Source organism: Sorex araneus, chromosome 6 (genome assembly GCF_027595985.1).
Source record: "Sorex araneus isolate mSorAra2 chromosome 6, mSorAra2.pri, whole genome shotgun sequence".
NCBI lineage: Eukaryota > Metazoa > Chordata > Mammalia > Eulipotyphla > Soricidae > Sorex > Sorex araneus.
The window spans coordinates 87,201,471-87,216,802 of NC_073307.1; the positions used below are offsets into that span (position 1 = coordinate 87,201,471).

Sequence of the window (15,332 nt, forward strand, 5' to 3'; positions counted from 1 at the left end):
TTCTCTCCCACCTCTAATGGTCTCTCTCCAAGGTCACAGGCCCGGGCCCTTGGTACGCTCAGTCCCCGTACAGAAAAGTGTGTTGTGTTTCTCCACATCCTTGCCTCTCCGTCTCTCGCATTCCCTCGCTCCCCTGCAGTCTCCGTGTCGAGGCACAGGGAAAGCTCCAGAACCAACAGCATTCTTGCCACGACGGCCAGGATTGGCATTTGGTTGGAGGGCAGAGCTTTGAGTGAGTGGGACTGGAGAGGACAGTGACAGTAGCGGGGCACAGCTGTGAAGAGCACTGGGACGGGGAAACTCCAAGAGAGCAGTGATTCTGCCAGAACAGTGCCTCCACACTAGCAGGGGGTGACTCACGAGTCAGCAGGAACTACGTCTGGGGGGTCCATGCTCTTCTGTTTCTCGTTGACCCCCAGATAGACGATGGTCTCAGAAACCCCGACACCTGACTCTCCTTGGAAAATCCAGAGAGTTCCTAAAAGAATCCTCCAGTCTGGGGCCCGAAAGGTAGAACAGTGGGTAAGGCACTTGCCTTACATGCAGCCGACCGGGATTTGAATCCTGGCACAGCCTATTGTTCCCTTGAACTCTGCCAGGAGTAATTCCTGAGCTCAGGGCCAGAAGTAAGCTCTGAACCCCACTAAACAGACAAAAAAATAGTTCATGCTTTCCTCGATCCTCATCTAAGGAAAACAAAAGGTATGATAACAGTTGGGGAAATGCAAACTTTCATAAAGGAGGTTGTTCAGTTAGTGCCAAAGCATGAGACAGTGCAGTCCACCACAGAGACAGACTTCCCTCTCTGGGCCGTCCTCACTGCAATAATATATTAATATTAATAATATATTATACTAATATGTTGTCCATTAATAATATATAATATTAACAATATATCAATATATTGATATTGTAGTATATTATAATTAACTTGTAATATATTAACTATTACTTATTGAGTTGGCAATATATTGGTATAATTAGTGTGATGTATCAAAATTAACATGAATAAAATAACAGCTTATTCAATTCAAGCACAATAAAATGTATAAAGGATGTTTATTTTTAAAATTAGATGAAGATGTCAGCGAATATAGTAAATACAGTTATAGTAAATATAGTAAATTTAGTTATAATTTATAGTAAATATAGTTATATTTTTATAATTTTATTGTAAACATAGTAAATTTATAAATAATGATGTAATAAATCAAATCTATAATGTTAGTTCCTATGGATGAACCTCCAAAAAGGAAAGCAGATATTTCCCAGCTGAGAGCTGGTCTCCTGTACTTATACTAAAAAATGACAAAATGCACAAAGACTTAGATAGGTGATATAATAAACACATTTTTTTTTGTTCATTGCACAAGGGTCACTCCTGGCTCATGCACTCAGGAATTACTCCTGGCAGTGCTCAGGGAGCTATAGGGATATTGGGAATCGAAACCGGGTGGGCCGCGTGCAAGGCAAATACCCTACCTGCTATGCTATCACTCCAGCCCCATAAACACATTTATTTGATAAATTCTAATGTTCCATGCTTTTAACTTAATGCCTTTTCATTTTAGTAAGAAGAAACCAAATTTATCAAATTTGTTTATATAATACATTTAAAATGACCTAATACAAGTTTAATCGAACATAATGTTTGAAATTTATGTAGTAAAATTAGCTCCGATGGGTGCATGATGCAGTCCTCTAAAATGGAAAGAGGGCGTTTCTTAGACGAATGGGGCCCCACCGACTTATATAAGCAACATAGCAAATCCTCATTGATTTAAATAGGTGCATAGGAATATTAATTCTTTTAACTGTCAAATAAGGATGGAATGCCTGTTAAGTGAAATTCATTATGCAATTTTAAAGTGATGCTCAATGAGATGATGTTTTGTTCTCAAGTGCTCACTCGTGCCTGCAGGCGGGGCTGCCTGTATGAATCTTCTCTCTTCTCTGCAGGAATGAGGGGGGGACATGCCCCATTTCCTGGGAGCAGGTGGAGAGATGGCACGTGGGCACCCCTCGGGAATGAGCCGGGAAGGGTTGGCTTCCTCCCGGGCTCTGTCTCTCTTGTTCCCTGATCTCCAACAAAATGACTTAATCCCTCTGAGCCTCAGTTTCCTCAGCTGCGAAGTGGGGTTAATCACAGTATCTGCGAGGATGCACGGCGGTAATCCACAGAGAGTGCCCCTCAAAGTCCGCAGCATATGGCGCGGCTCAGGCAGTCGTGCGGGCGGTGATTAGCGGCGATTAGGGCGACGATGCGCCCGTGATTAAAGGCGGCTTTGGGTTCAGGGGGCAACTGGTGCCAAAATTGCTTTCAGAGGACAGGCTCCGGGCTGGGCTTTCGGCTGGCCCAGCTGCCCTGAGAGAGCTCGGGGACTGTTGGGGATTGGAGTCGCGATGTTTAGCAAGAGCCTCCACATACTCCTACCCTGGCGGGAGATGGATTTTCCTCCCGTGGCACCTCCCCGCGGGGCCACACAAGTGGACCCAAACAGACCCTGGGGAAGTTCTAGCCAGATGGCTCCCCACCTCGGTCTCCTGCTCCGGGGGTGGGGCAGGGGGGGGTTCCAGGTGAGCCTCCGCAGAATGGAAGAGGGATGCACCCTAGCTCATCAGAAACAGAAGCTGGTTGGCCAGGAGGTCTGACCAGAGATGGTCACCGAGAGTCCATCTGTGACTTTCTCCTGTGTGGGGAGTGGGGGGTGGGGGACCCAGGGGAGGCCCTAGGGGAGCTGAAAGCTATATTTGACACAGCCCTGACGGCCAGGCGGGAGAAGGATCTCCAAACCCGTGTTCTGTGGCCGAGTCTTCTTGGGGCCAGCCAGACCAGTCTGGTTTGGGTTGGTCCTGATCGTGGTGTTTTGGCGGATGTGGAGAGAAAGGCCTAGGCATTGCCAACCCAGTTGTGGTGTCGGTTTGGACAAGGTGCCCGGAGTATGAAAGGAAGTTGGTTGTGCTTTGGGATTTCTGTAGGTTTGTTTTTCGCTTCTGGTTTTTTTTTTTTTTTTTTGGAGTAGGGGGGTGGCCACACACAGCGATGCTCAGGGCTTACTTCTGTCTCTTATCACTCTGGCGGGCTCAGGGGGCCATATGGGAAACCAGGAATTGAACCCGGGTCAGCTGCGTGCAAGGCAAACACCCTGCCCACTGTACTATTACCTGATTAGTTACTAACTCTCAAGAGGAAGGGGATTTCTTTCCTTCTTCTGCCATTTGAGATTTTTTTACTATTATTATTATTATTAATTTATATTATTTTCTTTGGGGAGAATGGAAAAGCAGGGGGTGGGGGCTAGGGGCTGTCAGACTCACTGGTGTACAGAAACTATTCCTAGCTCTGTTCTCAGGAGTGACTCCTGGTCACTGGACATTGAATTGGCATTAGCCTCATGCAAGCCTTACCCCCCTAACTGCTCTCTCTGCCCCCTGACTCATTCTTGACTTCCTCCTTCTCCTTCTCCTCAATGTTATCATCATTGTGAACATAATTTTTCCTTATAAGTATTATAGGCCATAATACTTATAGGCCGTGTGATACCTTATGGCCTACCTTTCCCTCTGGGAGAAACTAGCAAGCTACTGAGAGTTTCCTGCCCACATGGGACAGCCTTGCAAGCTTCCCATGGTGTATCCATATGCCAAAGCCAGTAACAAGCTGGATCTTGTTCCCCTGACCCTGAATGAGCCTCCAGTGCGGCATCGTTGGGAAGGCCGAGAAGAGAGAGGCTTCTAAAATCTCAGAGATAGGACGAATGTAGAGGTTACTGAGACCGCTCAAGAAATCGACGATCAACAGGATTTTGTGATTGTGATCGTGATCGTGAAGTATTATAGATCAGTTCCTCCACAGCTCCACCCTGGTAAGAACATTAATGTGTAGCTGTATAACACCTTGCAAATAATACTGATATCTGACTCGTGGGCCCCGCTCAAATATGAGGCATAAATCTAATGCAAAAGTCATTGGATCGGGCCATTCCATTGTTCTCAGCTGCTTAAGCATTTAATAACCTCAGCCTGGGCTGAAGAGAGCGCACAGGGTTTAAGGTGCTTGCCTTGCACTTGGCCGACCCAGGTTCAGTCCTTGGCACCACATATGGCCTCCCTGAGCCATGCCAGGAGTGATCCTAGACCCAGGAGTAAGCCCTGAGAACTGCTAGGGGTGGCCTCCCAAATAGCCACACACACACACACACATACTACACAGACATGCACAAAATTTAAGAGTGTAACCCCAGTTGCTTTTTACAATACCATAAACATAAAACACGACTCTAGCCTCACTATCTAAACTATTAAAACAACAACAACACCAACAACAGAGGCTCACCCCAGCTATAATCCCAATTTTCTGTGTCACTGAAGCAAGCCACCCTGGTGTGTGGTTCCCACTGGGTAGTGGAGTTACTTCGTGTGCAGAAATGAAACCCAAGCAGAAGTCTCAGAAGATGCAAATGGAATGCATGCTCATAGCCTGAGAGTAACCACTGCAGATAGCCTGATGATAACCCACTGTAACTGTAACTCACCTGGAGGGACATGTGTGTGCGCAAGCATGCATGCACAGGAGGGCGTCCATCCAACTTTATGGAGTGGTTGAGTACGATACCCAGACCCAGGGAAAGCACCTGCATGAGATAAGTACCCTAAGAACTAGGAGTTGGACGGGCTCCCATGTTCTTTGCAGATCCTTCCTTGTCCACACGAGATGGCCATGAAATAAGTTTGTAGTCTGCCCAAGATGAAAGGAACTGGAGTTTCCTGTGGCTTGTGTCGGCATACCAAGCTCCTTTAAGATCTCGCTGTCAAGACAGGACCCAGACAGAAGGTTCCCGGGGCCGGGGAGTAACCCTGCTACCTTCCTGCCGAGGCTGCTAGTGCACATTTGTTTTGACATGTGCCATGCAGTCTCTCTCTCGCTGCCTGGAGGCCAGAGGACGGTAGGCTTTGAACAACGTCAAATTCCTTTCCCAACAGCTGTGTGCTGCACGCTCCCAGCTCGGAGCTCCAGGCATCGAGTTTTCTTTCTGCAGAAGAGAAGGACTCTTGCCCATCCAAGTCTTTCTACTGCTCATTTCCTGGCCTGGCTAGTTCAGAAATGCTTTTCCCGGAAGTGGAGGTGGGGTGTCAACCTCCCAGATTTTCTTCTGTCTCTCTCTCTCCTCTCTCTCTCTATCTCTCCCTCCCTCCCTCCCTCTCTCCCTCTTTCTCCTCTCTCCCCTCTTCTCTCTCCTCCCCTCTCTCATCTCTCTCTCCCTCCTCTCTTCTCTCCCCACTTCTCTTTCTCTCCTCTCTATCCTCTCTCCCCTCTTTCTTTGTCTCTGTCTCTGTTTGTCTCTCCTCTGTGTCTCTCCTCTCTCCTCTATCTCCTCTGTCTCTCTGTGTCTGTCTCTTCCTCTCTCTCTCTCTCTCTTCTCTCTGATTCCATGCAGAAAACACCTTCATTATTGATTACACACCTTTCTACAAGGCAAATAGAATGTTCCCCAAATTGAAGACCTTGTCCTAGTTCAAATCCTGGACCAAACGTGGGCTGTGACATTCCGTTTTTAGAACCCTGAGTTAGGTTATTTGAATAACAGGAATTCAGCAGGAGGAGGCCTGCTTTGACTCAGTGTCCATACACACCCACCCAGGGGTCACAGGGTATCACTCGAATGCTCACCACACAGCATGGAGAGGGGGAGACCCTTTCATGTGTGAACCACAGGTGGTTTCTTTGGGGGTGGAGGACACACCCATCAGATCCTGACCCATTCCTTGCCCTCTCTTGGGTGTGCCTTGTGTATCCTCAGTTGACATTGTAAGAGATGCCCCCTCTCAAGAGGCATGCTCAGGGTAAAGGGGATACATTTCAGAAAAGGAGCATAGTGCTGGAGGGTAGCTCCGTGCTGTGGCACCTCCCCAGGCCTCCTTCTGACGAGCTCATTTCTCATGGACTCCACATGGCAAGTTCAAGTCTCTCCACGCCTTCCTCCTTGGACAAGCCTTCCCCTCCCGAGGAAGGTTTGGATTCACGCTGCCCCCAGTGAGTTCACCTGCCTGTTTCCAGTTTCTACCACATCATGCTATTTCCGGTCGCCAATCCCCAAGGATGCAGGGACCAAATTGGTCTGTCCTCACAGGTGTTTGTCGCATCTGCCTTTGGGCGTGGCATCTGTGATCTGCCCCTTTTCCCTACCTACCTTTGCGTCCAGACCCTTAAGAAATGGATCAAAACCAGAGTGATTGTCGGCAGAGATGTTGCCAGGATCTCTCCAGGCTTCCGTACTTGACAGGAAGGCTGAAATCCCTCCCGGGAGCAGTGACCTGGGCTGAGAACCCAGAGATTTGAATTCATTCCGCACTTAAGATCTGGGAAGCAAGTTTCCCCAGTCTTTTAAGATGGCCTTAGAATGACATTTCCAGGGGTCTGGAGCAATAGTACAGCAGGTAGGGCATTTGCCTTGCACGTGGCCGACCCAATTCAATTCCCAGCATCCCATAGGGTCCCCCGAGCACTGCCAGGAGTAACTCCTGAGTGCAGAGCCGGGAGTAACCTATGAGTATTGCTGGGTGTGACCCAAAAAAATTTTTTTAAATGACATTTCCAGCACATTTTCTTGATTTTTTTTGTCATTCTCCTTTCACAGTCTTCTTTCTTCTTTCTTCTTTCTTCTTTCTTCCTTCTTCTTTCTTCCTTCTTTTTCTTCTTCTTCTAATTCTTCCTCTTCCTCTTCTTCTTCTTCTTCTTCTTCTTCTTCTTCTTCTTCTTCTTCTTCTTCTTCTTCTTCTTCTAATTCTTCTTCTTCTTCTTCTTCTTCTTCTTCTTCTTCTTCTTCTTCTTCTTCTTCTTCTTCTTCTTCTTCTTCTTCTTCTTCCTCCACTTTTTCTTCCTTCTCCTCCTCCACCTCCTCCTCTCCTTCCTCTTCCCCCTCCTCCTCCTCCTTTTTCTTCTTCTTTTGCCGCCTCTCCCTGAACAAGATAGCGGGGTTATCTGGCAGGATGTAGTCTTTGCGGCCCTTCAAATTAGTCAGAGACCTTGTCAAAGCTGCAGAAATTCTCCAAAGGATCCAGCCCTTCTGGACACAGCTGGACAGTGTCCTCGGTGACCCCAGTCAGAGCTTTTATTCCTCTATATGCTATGGCGAACATGAACGCTCCTGAATTTGCATACTCAGAGCTTGGCACCTGCAGGACACAGAACTATGGTTGCTTACTTTGCAGGCAGCCGACCTGGGTTCAATCCCTGGCAGCCCTAGATGGTCCCTAAGCCCTGCCAGGAGTGATCCCTGAGTTCAGAGCTGCTGAGTGTGACTCAACATTTAAAACTAATAATAATATTAAAGAATTGGGTACGATGAAAGGTACTTCTACAGGGGAACATCTGTCTTGGGCTTAAGGGGCTCTTGCCCAAGCTGCCTTCTCAGTAACCCCTGCTTTCCAGCACCCACGCCAAACCCAGGGTGGAAGAAGCCTTGGTCAGTGCTGTGTCTATGGCCACACCAGGCTCTACAGGAACAGGTGACCTGCCGCAGGGCTGACCTTGGCAGGCATCAGACCCAGGAGGGACCAGGAGTCAACAGAATTCTGCTCACTGCTTTCCTGAGGAACGTTTTCATTCAGACTCTGCGGGGACAAAACAGAAAGGAGGACAGCAAGGCCCCTGGACAGACAGCTTAGAGCCCAAGCTTCTTGGGGCGGTGCTTAGCCTGCTGGGGGCAGCTGTGCCGGCTCCAGGCTGGAACTTGAGCTGCCGCTGGAAATAAACTCTCTGGAATGTTTGAGAGCAGACACACACACACACACACACACACACACACACACACACACACACACACAGAGCACAGCACAGTGGACTAATGAAGGGCATCAAATTCAGAGCCAGGCGGGGTGACTCCTGGCTCTGCTCTTGGCTAACTATGCTTCATGCCTGTTTCTGCACTTGAAATGGGAAAGACAAGAGCTTGCCTCGGTGACGATGTCAGCACGATGAGAAGCATCCCCTGTTTTTGTGAAGGAGGTGTCTTCTTGGTGGTACCTACCCTAACGTGGCTGACCAGGCTAAAGGTTCGCTGCATGCATGCAAGTGCATGGAGTGGGATCTTGAGGTGCAAGCTAGGGTGGGCGATTGTGCCTGAGGAACCAGCGAAACTGGACAGATTCAGCTCCTGTCCCTGCAGGCTGAGGTGGCCATGGGGCTTGACTTCTGTTTTCCCCTCCACTACGCTTCCTTATCCATTTCAGCTGCAGCTTGGATACCCAGAAACCCTCTCTGTGGATTGTAAACAGAGCCAAAGAGGAGGACTCAGAAATTGCTCTCTTTTTAGTATTTTGAGGGATGGTGAAACCTTGTAGGAATGTTGCTCCAGGGACTGAGAAAACACCATATGTGGGAAAGCATTTTGAAGTGAGGAAAAGAGCAAATGCAAGTTGGTCAGAATCTTGGAAAACTTGGAGCTGCCCAAGCGGGCACTGGGGAGAGTGTCGGAAGGGGGTTTTACGGAGGTCTTTAACAGGTCTTTTTCCAATTAGAGCCAAGAAGAGCCTGGGGACCGAGGTCTGCTTTGGAGCCAGGTCCTGTATTTTCTTTGGGAAAAGAAGGCAGAGTTGATTGGCTTCCAAACCAGCCTTGGCAGAAGCCCAGACTGCATCTCAGACTGGGAAGAGTGTCTTGGAGAGGGATTGATAGGAGTGGGTGCTCTTGTTCAGTCATTCAACACAGAAGCTCAGTCCTGTGCTAGGCGCCCAGTAGGCATGCATGGAAGAGATGGGCAAGGAAGAGGCAGTCCAACAACCTTAACTCACTGCCTCTGCAAAAAGTGGGGGATTCGTGGTTTAGTATCAGAGAAGAGCCTGGAACTCACTGCCTCAAGATGGGTTCACTGATATGCCCAGCCAGGGTGTTCCCTTTACAACCCCCGCCCCAGTGTCTTCTTGGTCCCCTGGTACTTTGGGTTTTTTTGTTTGTTTTGTTTTTTTATTAATGAATCACCGTGGGGTACAGATACAGGTTTATATATTCTCGTGCTTGTGTTTCAGTCATATACAGCTTGAGTATCTACCCCTCCACCAGTGCCCGTTCTCCACTGTTGACCCCATCATCCCTCCCACCCCCTCCCACCCTATTCCCCTCCCCACCCCGCCTTATTGGCAGAGCATTCCCCTCTGTTCCCTCTCTCCCTTTGGGCATTGTGGTTAGTAATGGAGGTCTTGGGTGGCCAATGTGTTAGGTCTATAGTCTGCTCCGTGCACGCCTCTCCCATTCCCGAACGGGTCCTCCCACCACATTTTTGCTTGGTATTCCCTTCTCTGTCTGAGCTGCCCTTTCCCCAGCATGTGAGGCTGGTCTCCATCCCCTGGTCCTTTGTATATATGCCTTGAGGGCTGGCCTGAAGCCTCTACACAGTCACAGATGATTCATGTTCAGGTAGCGTTTTCAATTATGATTATGTGGACAGGTGTGAGACTCAGAGCATTCAGATGGGTCCTGTCATTCACCCCTCACACTCTCCCCCTGTCCTCTAAGCCCTCTTCTTGTGCTTTACAGCCAAGTGTCTCTCACTCTGAAGTCTGCAGTGTAACCCTCGGCTGTCTAAGAACCTGGACTCTAGGCTCCGTTTCCTCCTCGAAAGAATGAAGAGACTATCAGTGGCTCTCTCGGCTTTGAACAGCTGTGTGTCCACTAGCCTGGGCTGGCTCTTTGCGAAAATGCTGTAAAGCAGATTATCCAAGTCAGGTCCGCAGTGAAACTGCTGGGTTTTCATGCAGCTTTGCAAATAATCCAGTAACAGTTTGTGCCCAACACTGTTCTAAAGGGCCATGGCAATGTTTTGGGACTTGATGATGCACAAAAACAGGGTCGATCCATGAATGACATGTGAGAGTCGTTTGTCCAGGTACCTTCCCAGACTAGATCTCTTTGTGCTGAGTTTCTGTATGTACAGGTGGGGTGGTAGCAACCGGTCTGTGGAGAATTTGTAAACAGTAATAAGAGTATCTAATCATCATCATGGACCTTGGTAACTCTTTCTTTTCTTTTTTTTTTTTCCTTTTTGGGTCTCACCTGGTTACTCCAGGTGAGACTCACTTGGGTCTCACCTGGTTACGATGCACAGGGGTTACTCCTGGCTCTGCATGAAGGAATTAGTCCTGGCAGTGCTCGGGGGACCCTATGGGATGCTGGGAATCAAACCCGGGTTGGCCGCGTGCAAGGCAAACACCTACCCGCTGTGCTATTGCTCCAGCCTCTCCTTCTTTATCTATTTATTTTGCAAAATGGACGGTCTTCCAAGCATGCTGAGGGGGTTCCCTGGGCCACTCTTGGGGATGGTCAGTCAACCTAGCCAGCAAGTTCAACATGAGTGCCCGGGTATGTAGTACTGCTTGGGCTTAGCGGTGCCATCTACACCCAGCAGAACCATGCAGTGCCAGGGATCAAATCGGGCTGTGACACACACGAGACGTGCCCACTAACCCCTACAGTATCTCTCTCTACCCCTCTGGCAACTCTCGGAAAACTCAGGGACTGGTCACCCTCTCTGATGGCCCCACAGTCACTTTACTGTCCCGCGGTAGCCCCTGCTCCTTGGTTGGGCTGGCCAGGCTATCTGGGGTTGAGGGCATCCATTTCCCAACCTGCCCAGGCTCTCCCTGCCAGGTGGCAGATGAAGTCATTGATCCTGCCCTCTGCCCTCTGACTCTTTGCCCTGCCCACCTGCCCACCAACTTGGGGCAGCTTCAGTGCCAGGACAGGTTCAGTGGGCACGCCACCAGGGTGACCCCACAGGTGCCATGCTCAGGAGGGGCCCCCCACACTGAGGGTTTACTTCTCTGGGGTTGCCCTCTTGAATTCCTTAAGCATTTTATCTTGGAAGATATATTTGGTGAGGAAAGCTGGAGCTTCCAACACGCTTACACTGCCATGGAGTTTTGCCCACTGCCCTGTCCTTCTTTGACTTTTGCCAGTTCTGCTTTCAAGCCCCTTCGTTGTGGCTTTGGATAGCCATGGTGTGTCATTCAAGTTGCATTTCACTGGACTTGCAAGGTGAAAGGAATGTCAGCAGAAGAAGGGTGGGAGGGGAGTTAGCTCTCCTATGGGAACCTGCTTTTCCCAGCATAGCTGGATCCCTGGGGCAACCTGTGGAGTGAGCATGTGAAAGTTTGCAACCCCTTCTCGGCTCTGACCTTGAAGGAGTCCAGGGAGTGGCTGCCATGGGGAAAAGGTGGGGTCCCCTTATCAGCAAAAGAGCCAGGAAACGGAAATTGGAGCAAAGGACCAGTGATGTTTCTTTTGCACGGGGGGGGAAGAGGGTGTGGGTGACGCAAGGAAACAAGATTTGATAGGTAGCATTGGTGGGGCCCGGAAGTGCATTCGCCTGGGCCACCTCGGACCCAGGCTCCTCATCAGCTCGCCTGCTCTGCTATTTCTTGTGTTCCCTTTGTTTATTTCCCGTCTACGTTCCCCCTGGAGTCAGCGAAGTCTTTCTGAAAATATCTAAGGTGAACCAAGGGAAGGGCTTTTATTTTCCACGCTTCGACAGAGCTTTAAAGAGGAAGCGACCTACCCCTGGGGAACCCCGCCAGGCAGCAGCAAAGGTAATTAAAGGACAGGAACCACAGGGCGGGCGCTGCCAGCCTCATCGAGCAGTGGGGATCACCCCTCCACCACCCCTCCCCAGCTGGAGAGGATGGAGGGACCCGCCCTCGGAAAATCTGGGCTCTGCTGAGTGAGCGGGGGACTGGCCATACAGGTGTCTCGAGATCAGCCGTCTAATCCCACAAGGACTCAACCCAAACCCCATGTCGAGGCTCTCCCATGGCAACCGCACGAGAGCGTTGATGGGTTAACATGCCATCGAAACCCAGAGATAACTGAATTAGAAATAGAACCCCTGAGAGAGCCATTTTGTAATGGAAACCTGAGAGAGAGGAGAGAGAGAGAGAGAGAAAATTATTCTACAAAGCGGTCTCGCTGCTTAGGGGCCAGGCCAGCCCATTCCTCTGAGCGGGTGGCCACGGCCACTCCTTTCTCTGCATGCATGCGCGGCAGGGCCGCCATCTTGAGGAGAGAGTCCCTGGGGGACTCGTGGACATGTCCACTGGAGAACTTGTCCCAGCGCCCTGAACTCAAGCCCTCTCTCAGAGTGGGGAGCCTTCCATGCGCATTGACAAAGGTAGGAGACTGACTCCCCACAGCTGGCCGGTCAGGGAGGGGCCCATCTTTGGGGACCCCTCTCCCACCCTCCCACCCCTGGCTTCTCACTACTGGCTGCAGTGGGAAGGGGTGGGGGTGAGAAGGTGTGGCAGGGATGAAGGGATGATTTTTGTTGTTGTTGTTGTTGTTGTTGTTTTTCATTTTGGGGTCATATCCGGTGATGCACAGGGGTTACTCCTGGCTCATGCACTCAGGAATGACTCCTGGCGGTGTTCAGGGGACCCTATGGGATGCTGGGAATCGAACCCGGGTGGGCCGCATGCAAGGCAAACGCCCTCCCCGCTGTGCTATCGCTCCAGTCCCGTGCAGGGCTGTTTTTTGAGTCCATGGCTGCTCATGAGAGGAAGTCGGTTGGGAGGTTCAGAGTGTTTGTGCAAGTGCAGCAGGGTCTGCTCAGGGGACTTTGAAAGAGGAGACAGGACCTGGCCCACCAATACTAGGAGGCTAACGGAAACTTGGATGCCCAAAAGGGGGAGAGGAGAGACAGACAGACAGACAGACAGACAGACAGAATAAAAACGCCTGCTATAGAGGGGTGGGGGGGTGGGGGGGTGATGGAGGGAACCTGGGGACACTGGTGCTGGGAACCGTGCACTGGTGGAGGACGGGGTGTTGAAACACTGTATGACCGAAACCTAATCATGAACAGCTCTGTAAGGGTCTGTCTCACCGTGATTCAATCTTTTTTTTTTTTTTTTAAGGAAACTCTTGGTATCAGTCAGGCCCATGCTGCAGTGGGTCTGGGAAGGTACCCCGCCTTTCCATACTGCTGTTTGCCTCGAATACTGTCTGGCTTATGGGTTTACTTTAAAGTACGGATGGGGCTTGAGTGGCAGAGCACCTGGTGTGGCACATGAGACCCCGCGTTTTATACCCAGCACTGACAGCCCCCCCACCGGGCACAGCCAAGTGCAGCACAAGTAAAGAAGCTGAGTAGTTTTCTCCTGTCCCTCAACAACAACAACAACAACAACAACACACACACACACACACACACACGCATGCACAGCTTTTTTCTTTTTTTTTTCCAGCCATAATGCTAGAAGGATGATGGTTGAGAGGAAGGCACTTGGCAGTTTAGCAGAGGAAGTCTGGCAGGGCTTCTTAAACGTTTCCATGAGCCACCCACTCGTTTTGCTCAAGACACGCAACCTGGGTGCGTGTTACAGACACGCCTCCGATTCAAGATGCAGTTGATGTCCCGTTAATGTTCTGGTCAGAAGCTTTTTACCCAGGCCGGATTTTGATCCATCCAGGTCTATAGATTCAGGAGTCGGGCTGTGGAGCACCGTTTCTCAACATGGCACCTTTTCTGTGAACCCCTGCTTTATTTCAAGGCGGCCACAGGTGTCAAGGGGGCCCACGGCAGGAGACGAGGGGGTCTGACTGGTAGAACCGGGCACCCCAGGGGGATACATAGGAAAACAGTTGGGTGACTTCTCTCGATTTGTAGACTCCTATGAAGGCAGTAGAATCATGTCCCCCTCCAGTTCCCCAAGGACATGGACTCACTCGGTTGCCGCTGACCCACCCCACTCACACCTGTGTTTCCTTTGCAGCTCTTACAGGTGAACAAGGTGATGTCCATCTTGTTTTATGTGATATTCCTCGCTTATCTCCGGGGCATCCAAGGTAACAACATGGATCCAAGGAGTCTGCCGGAAGACTCGCTCAGCTCCCTCATCATCAAGCTGATCCAGGCCGATATCTTGAAGAACAAGCTCTCCAAGCAGATGGTGGGCGTCCAGGAAGGCTACCAGAGCCCCCTGGCCAAGGCCGAGGCCCCGGCGCGGAGGCCACGAGAGACGGAGCAGGGGGAGCCCGCCAAGGCCGAGTTCCAGCCCGTGGTGGCCATGGACACCGAGTTGCTACGGCAACAGAGACGCTACAACTCGCCCCGCGTGCTGCTGAGCGACAGCACCCCCCTGGAGCCCCCTCCCCTGTACCTCATGGAGGATTACGTGGGCAACCCTGCGGGGGCCAACCGGACGTCCTCGTCCTCGTCCTCCTCCTCCTCCTCTTCATCCTCCTCATCCTCATCCTCATCCTCGTCATCATCAGCATCAGCATCATCTTCATCCTCCTCCTCCCGGAGGAAGCGCTACGCGGAGCACAAGAGCCACCGCGGGGAGTACTCCGTGTGCGACAGCGAGAGCCTCTGGGTGACCGATAAGTCATCGGCGATCGATATCCGGGGACACCAGGTCACGGTGCTGGGGGAGATCAAAACCGGCAACTCCCCCGTGAAACAATACTTTTACGAGACGCGCTGCAAAGAGGCCAGGCCCGTGAAAAACGGCTGCCGGGGCATCGACGACAAACACTGGAACTCGCAGTGCAAGACGTCGCAGACGTACGTGCGCGCACTGACGTCGGAGAACAACAAACTGGTGGGCTGGCGGTGGATACGGATTGACACGTCCTGTGTGTGTGCCTTGTCGCGGAAAGTGGGCAGAACATGAACCCGCCTCTCTCGTTTCCCCCCGTATATAAATTATTACTTTAAATTATATGATATGCATGTAGCATACAAATGTTTATATTGTTTTTATATATTATAAGTTGACCTTTATTTATTAAACTTCAGCAATCCCCACCCCACCCCCCACAGTATATAAGCTTTTTTTCCCCTCAATAAAATCCGTGTGCTTGCCGTCCCTCAGGCCTCTGCCATCTGTTGAACTGATTGTACAACACGCAGTGGACGCACACCGGGGGGAGGGGGGTTTGTTTGTGTGTTCGTTGGTTTGCGTTGCAGAATTGGCAAAGCTGAGACTTGCCCGTTGGGAGTCGATGGCGTCCGAGTCAGATGATACCAGAGTTGTGTTATAGACACGGCGATGCTTCCACTGCTGGTTTGCCCCATGCCTGATTCATTCATTAAAAGAACTCCGTTTACTTCCATTGACCCCAAACACTAGGTAGTTTGGAGCTGTGTAGAGACGGACAAGTCCACCTTCAAGCATCGCTCCCATCTATCTCTGCTGCCCCATGTACCGATTAGAATTACGACCGTCTCCTGTGCTACCCTCAGTCTTGGAACAATAACAACAAACCTGGCAATTTGACTGTTGGAAGTTTCTTTTCAGCACATTTGTTGGTTTGGTGGGGTGGGGCGGGGGGGATTGGT

General features: G+C 50.5%; 1 protein-coding gene across 1 annotated transcript in view; it reads left to right on the plus strand.

Moving 5' to 3' along the window:
• NTF3 (neurotrophin 3) overlaps nt 1-14,859 on the plus strand; it is a 76,201-nt gene extending 61,342 nt beyond the window's left edge. The window contains exon 2 of the mRNA XM_055142822.1: nt 13,762-14,859. Coding sequence (XP_054998797.1) covers nt 13,762-14,664 — 903 coding nt within the window. The 3' untranslated portion in view covers nt 14,665-14,859. The remainder of the gene's footprint in view (nt 1-13,761) is intronic.
• The last annotated feature ends 473 nt before the right edge of the window (nt 14,860-15,332 follow it).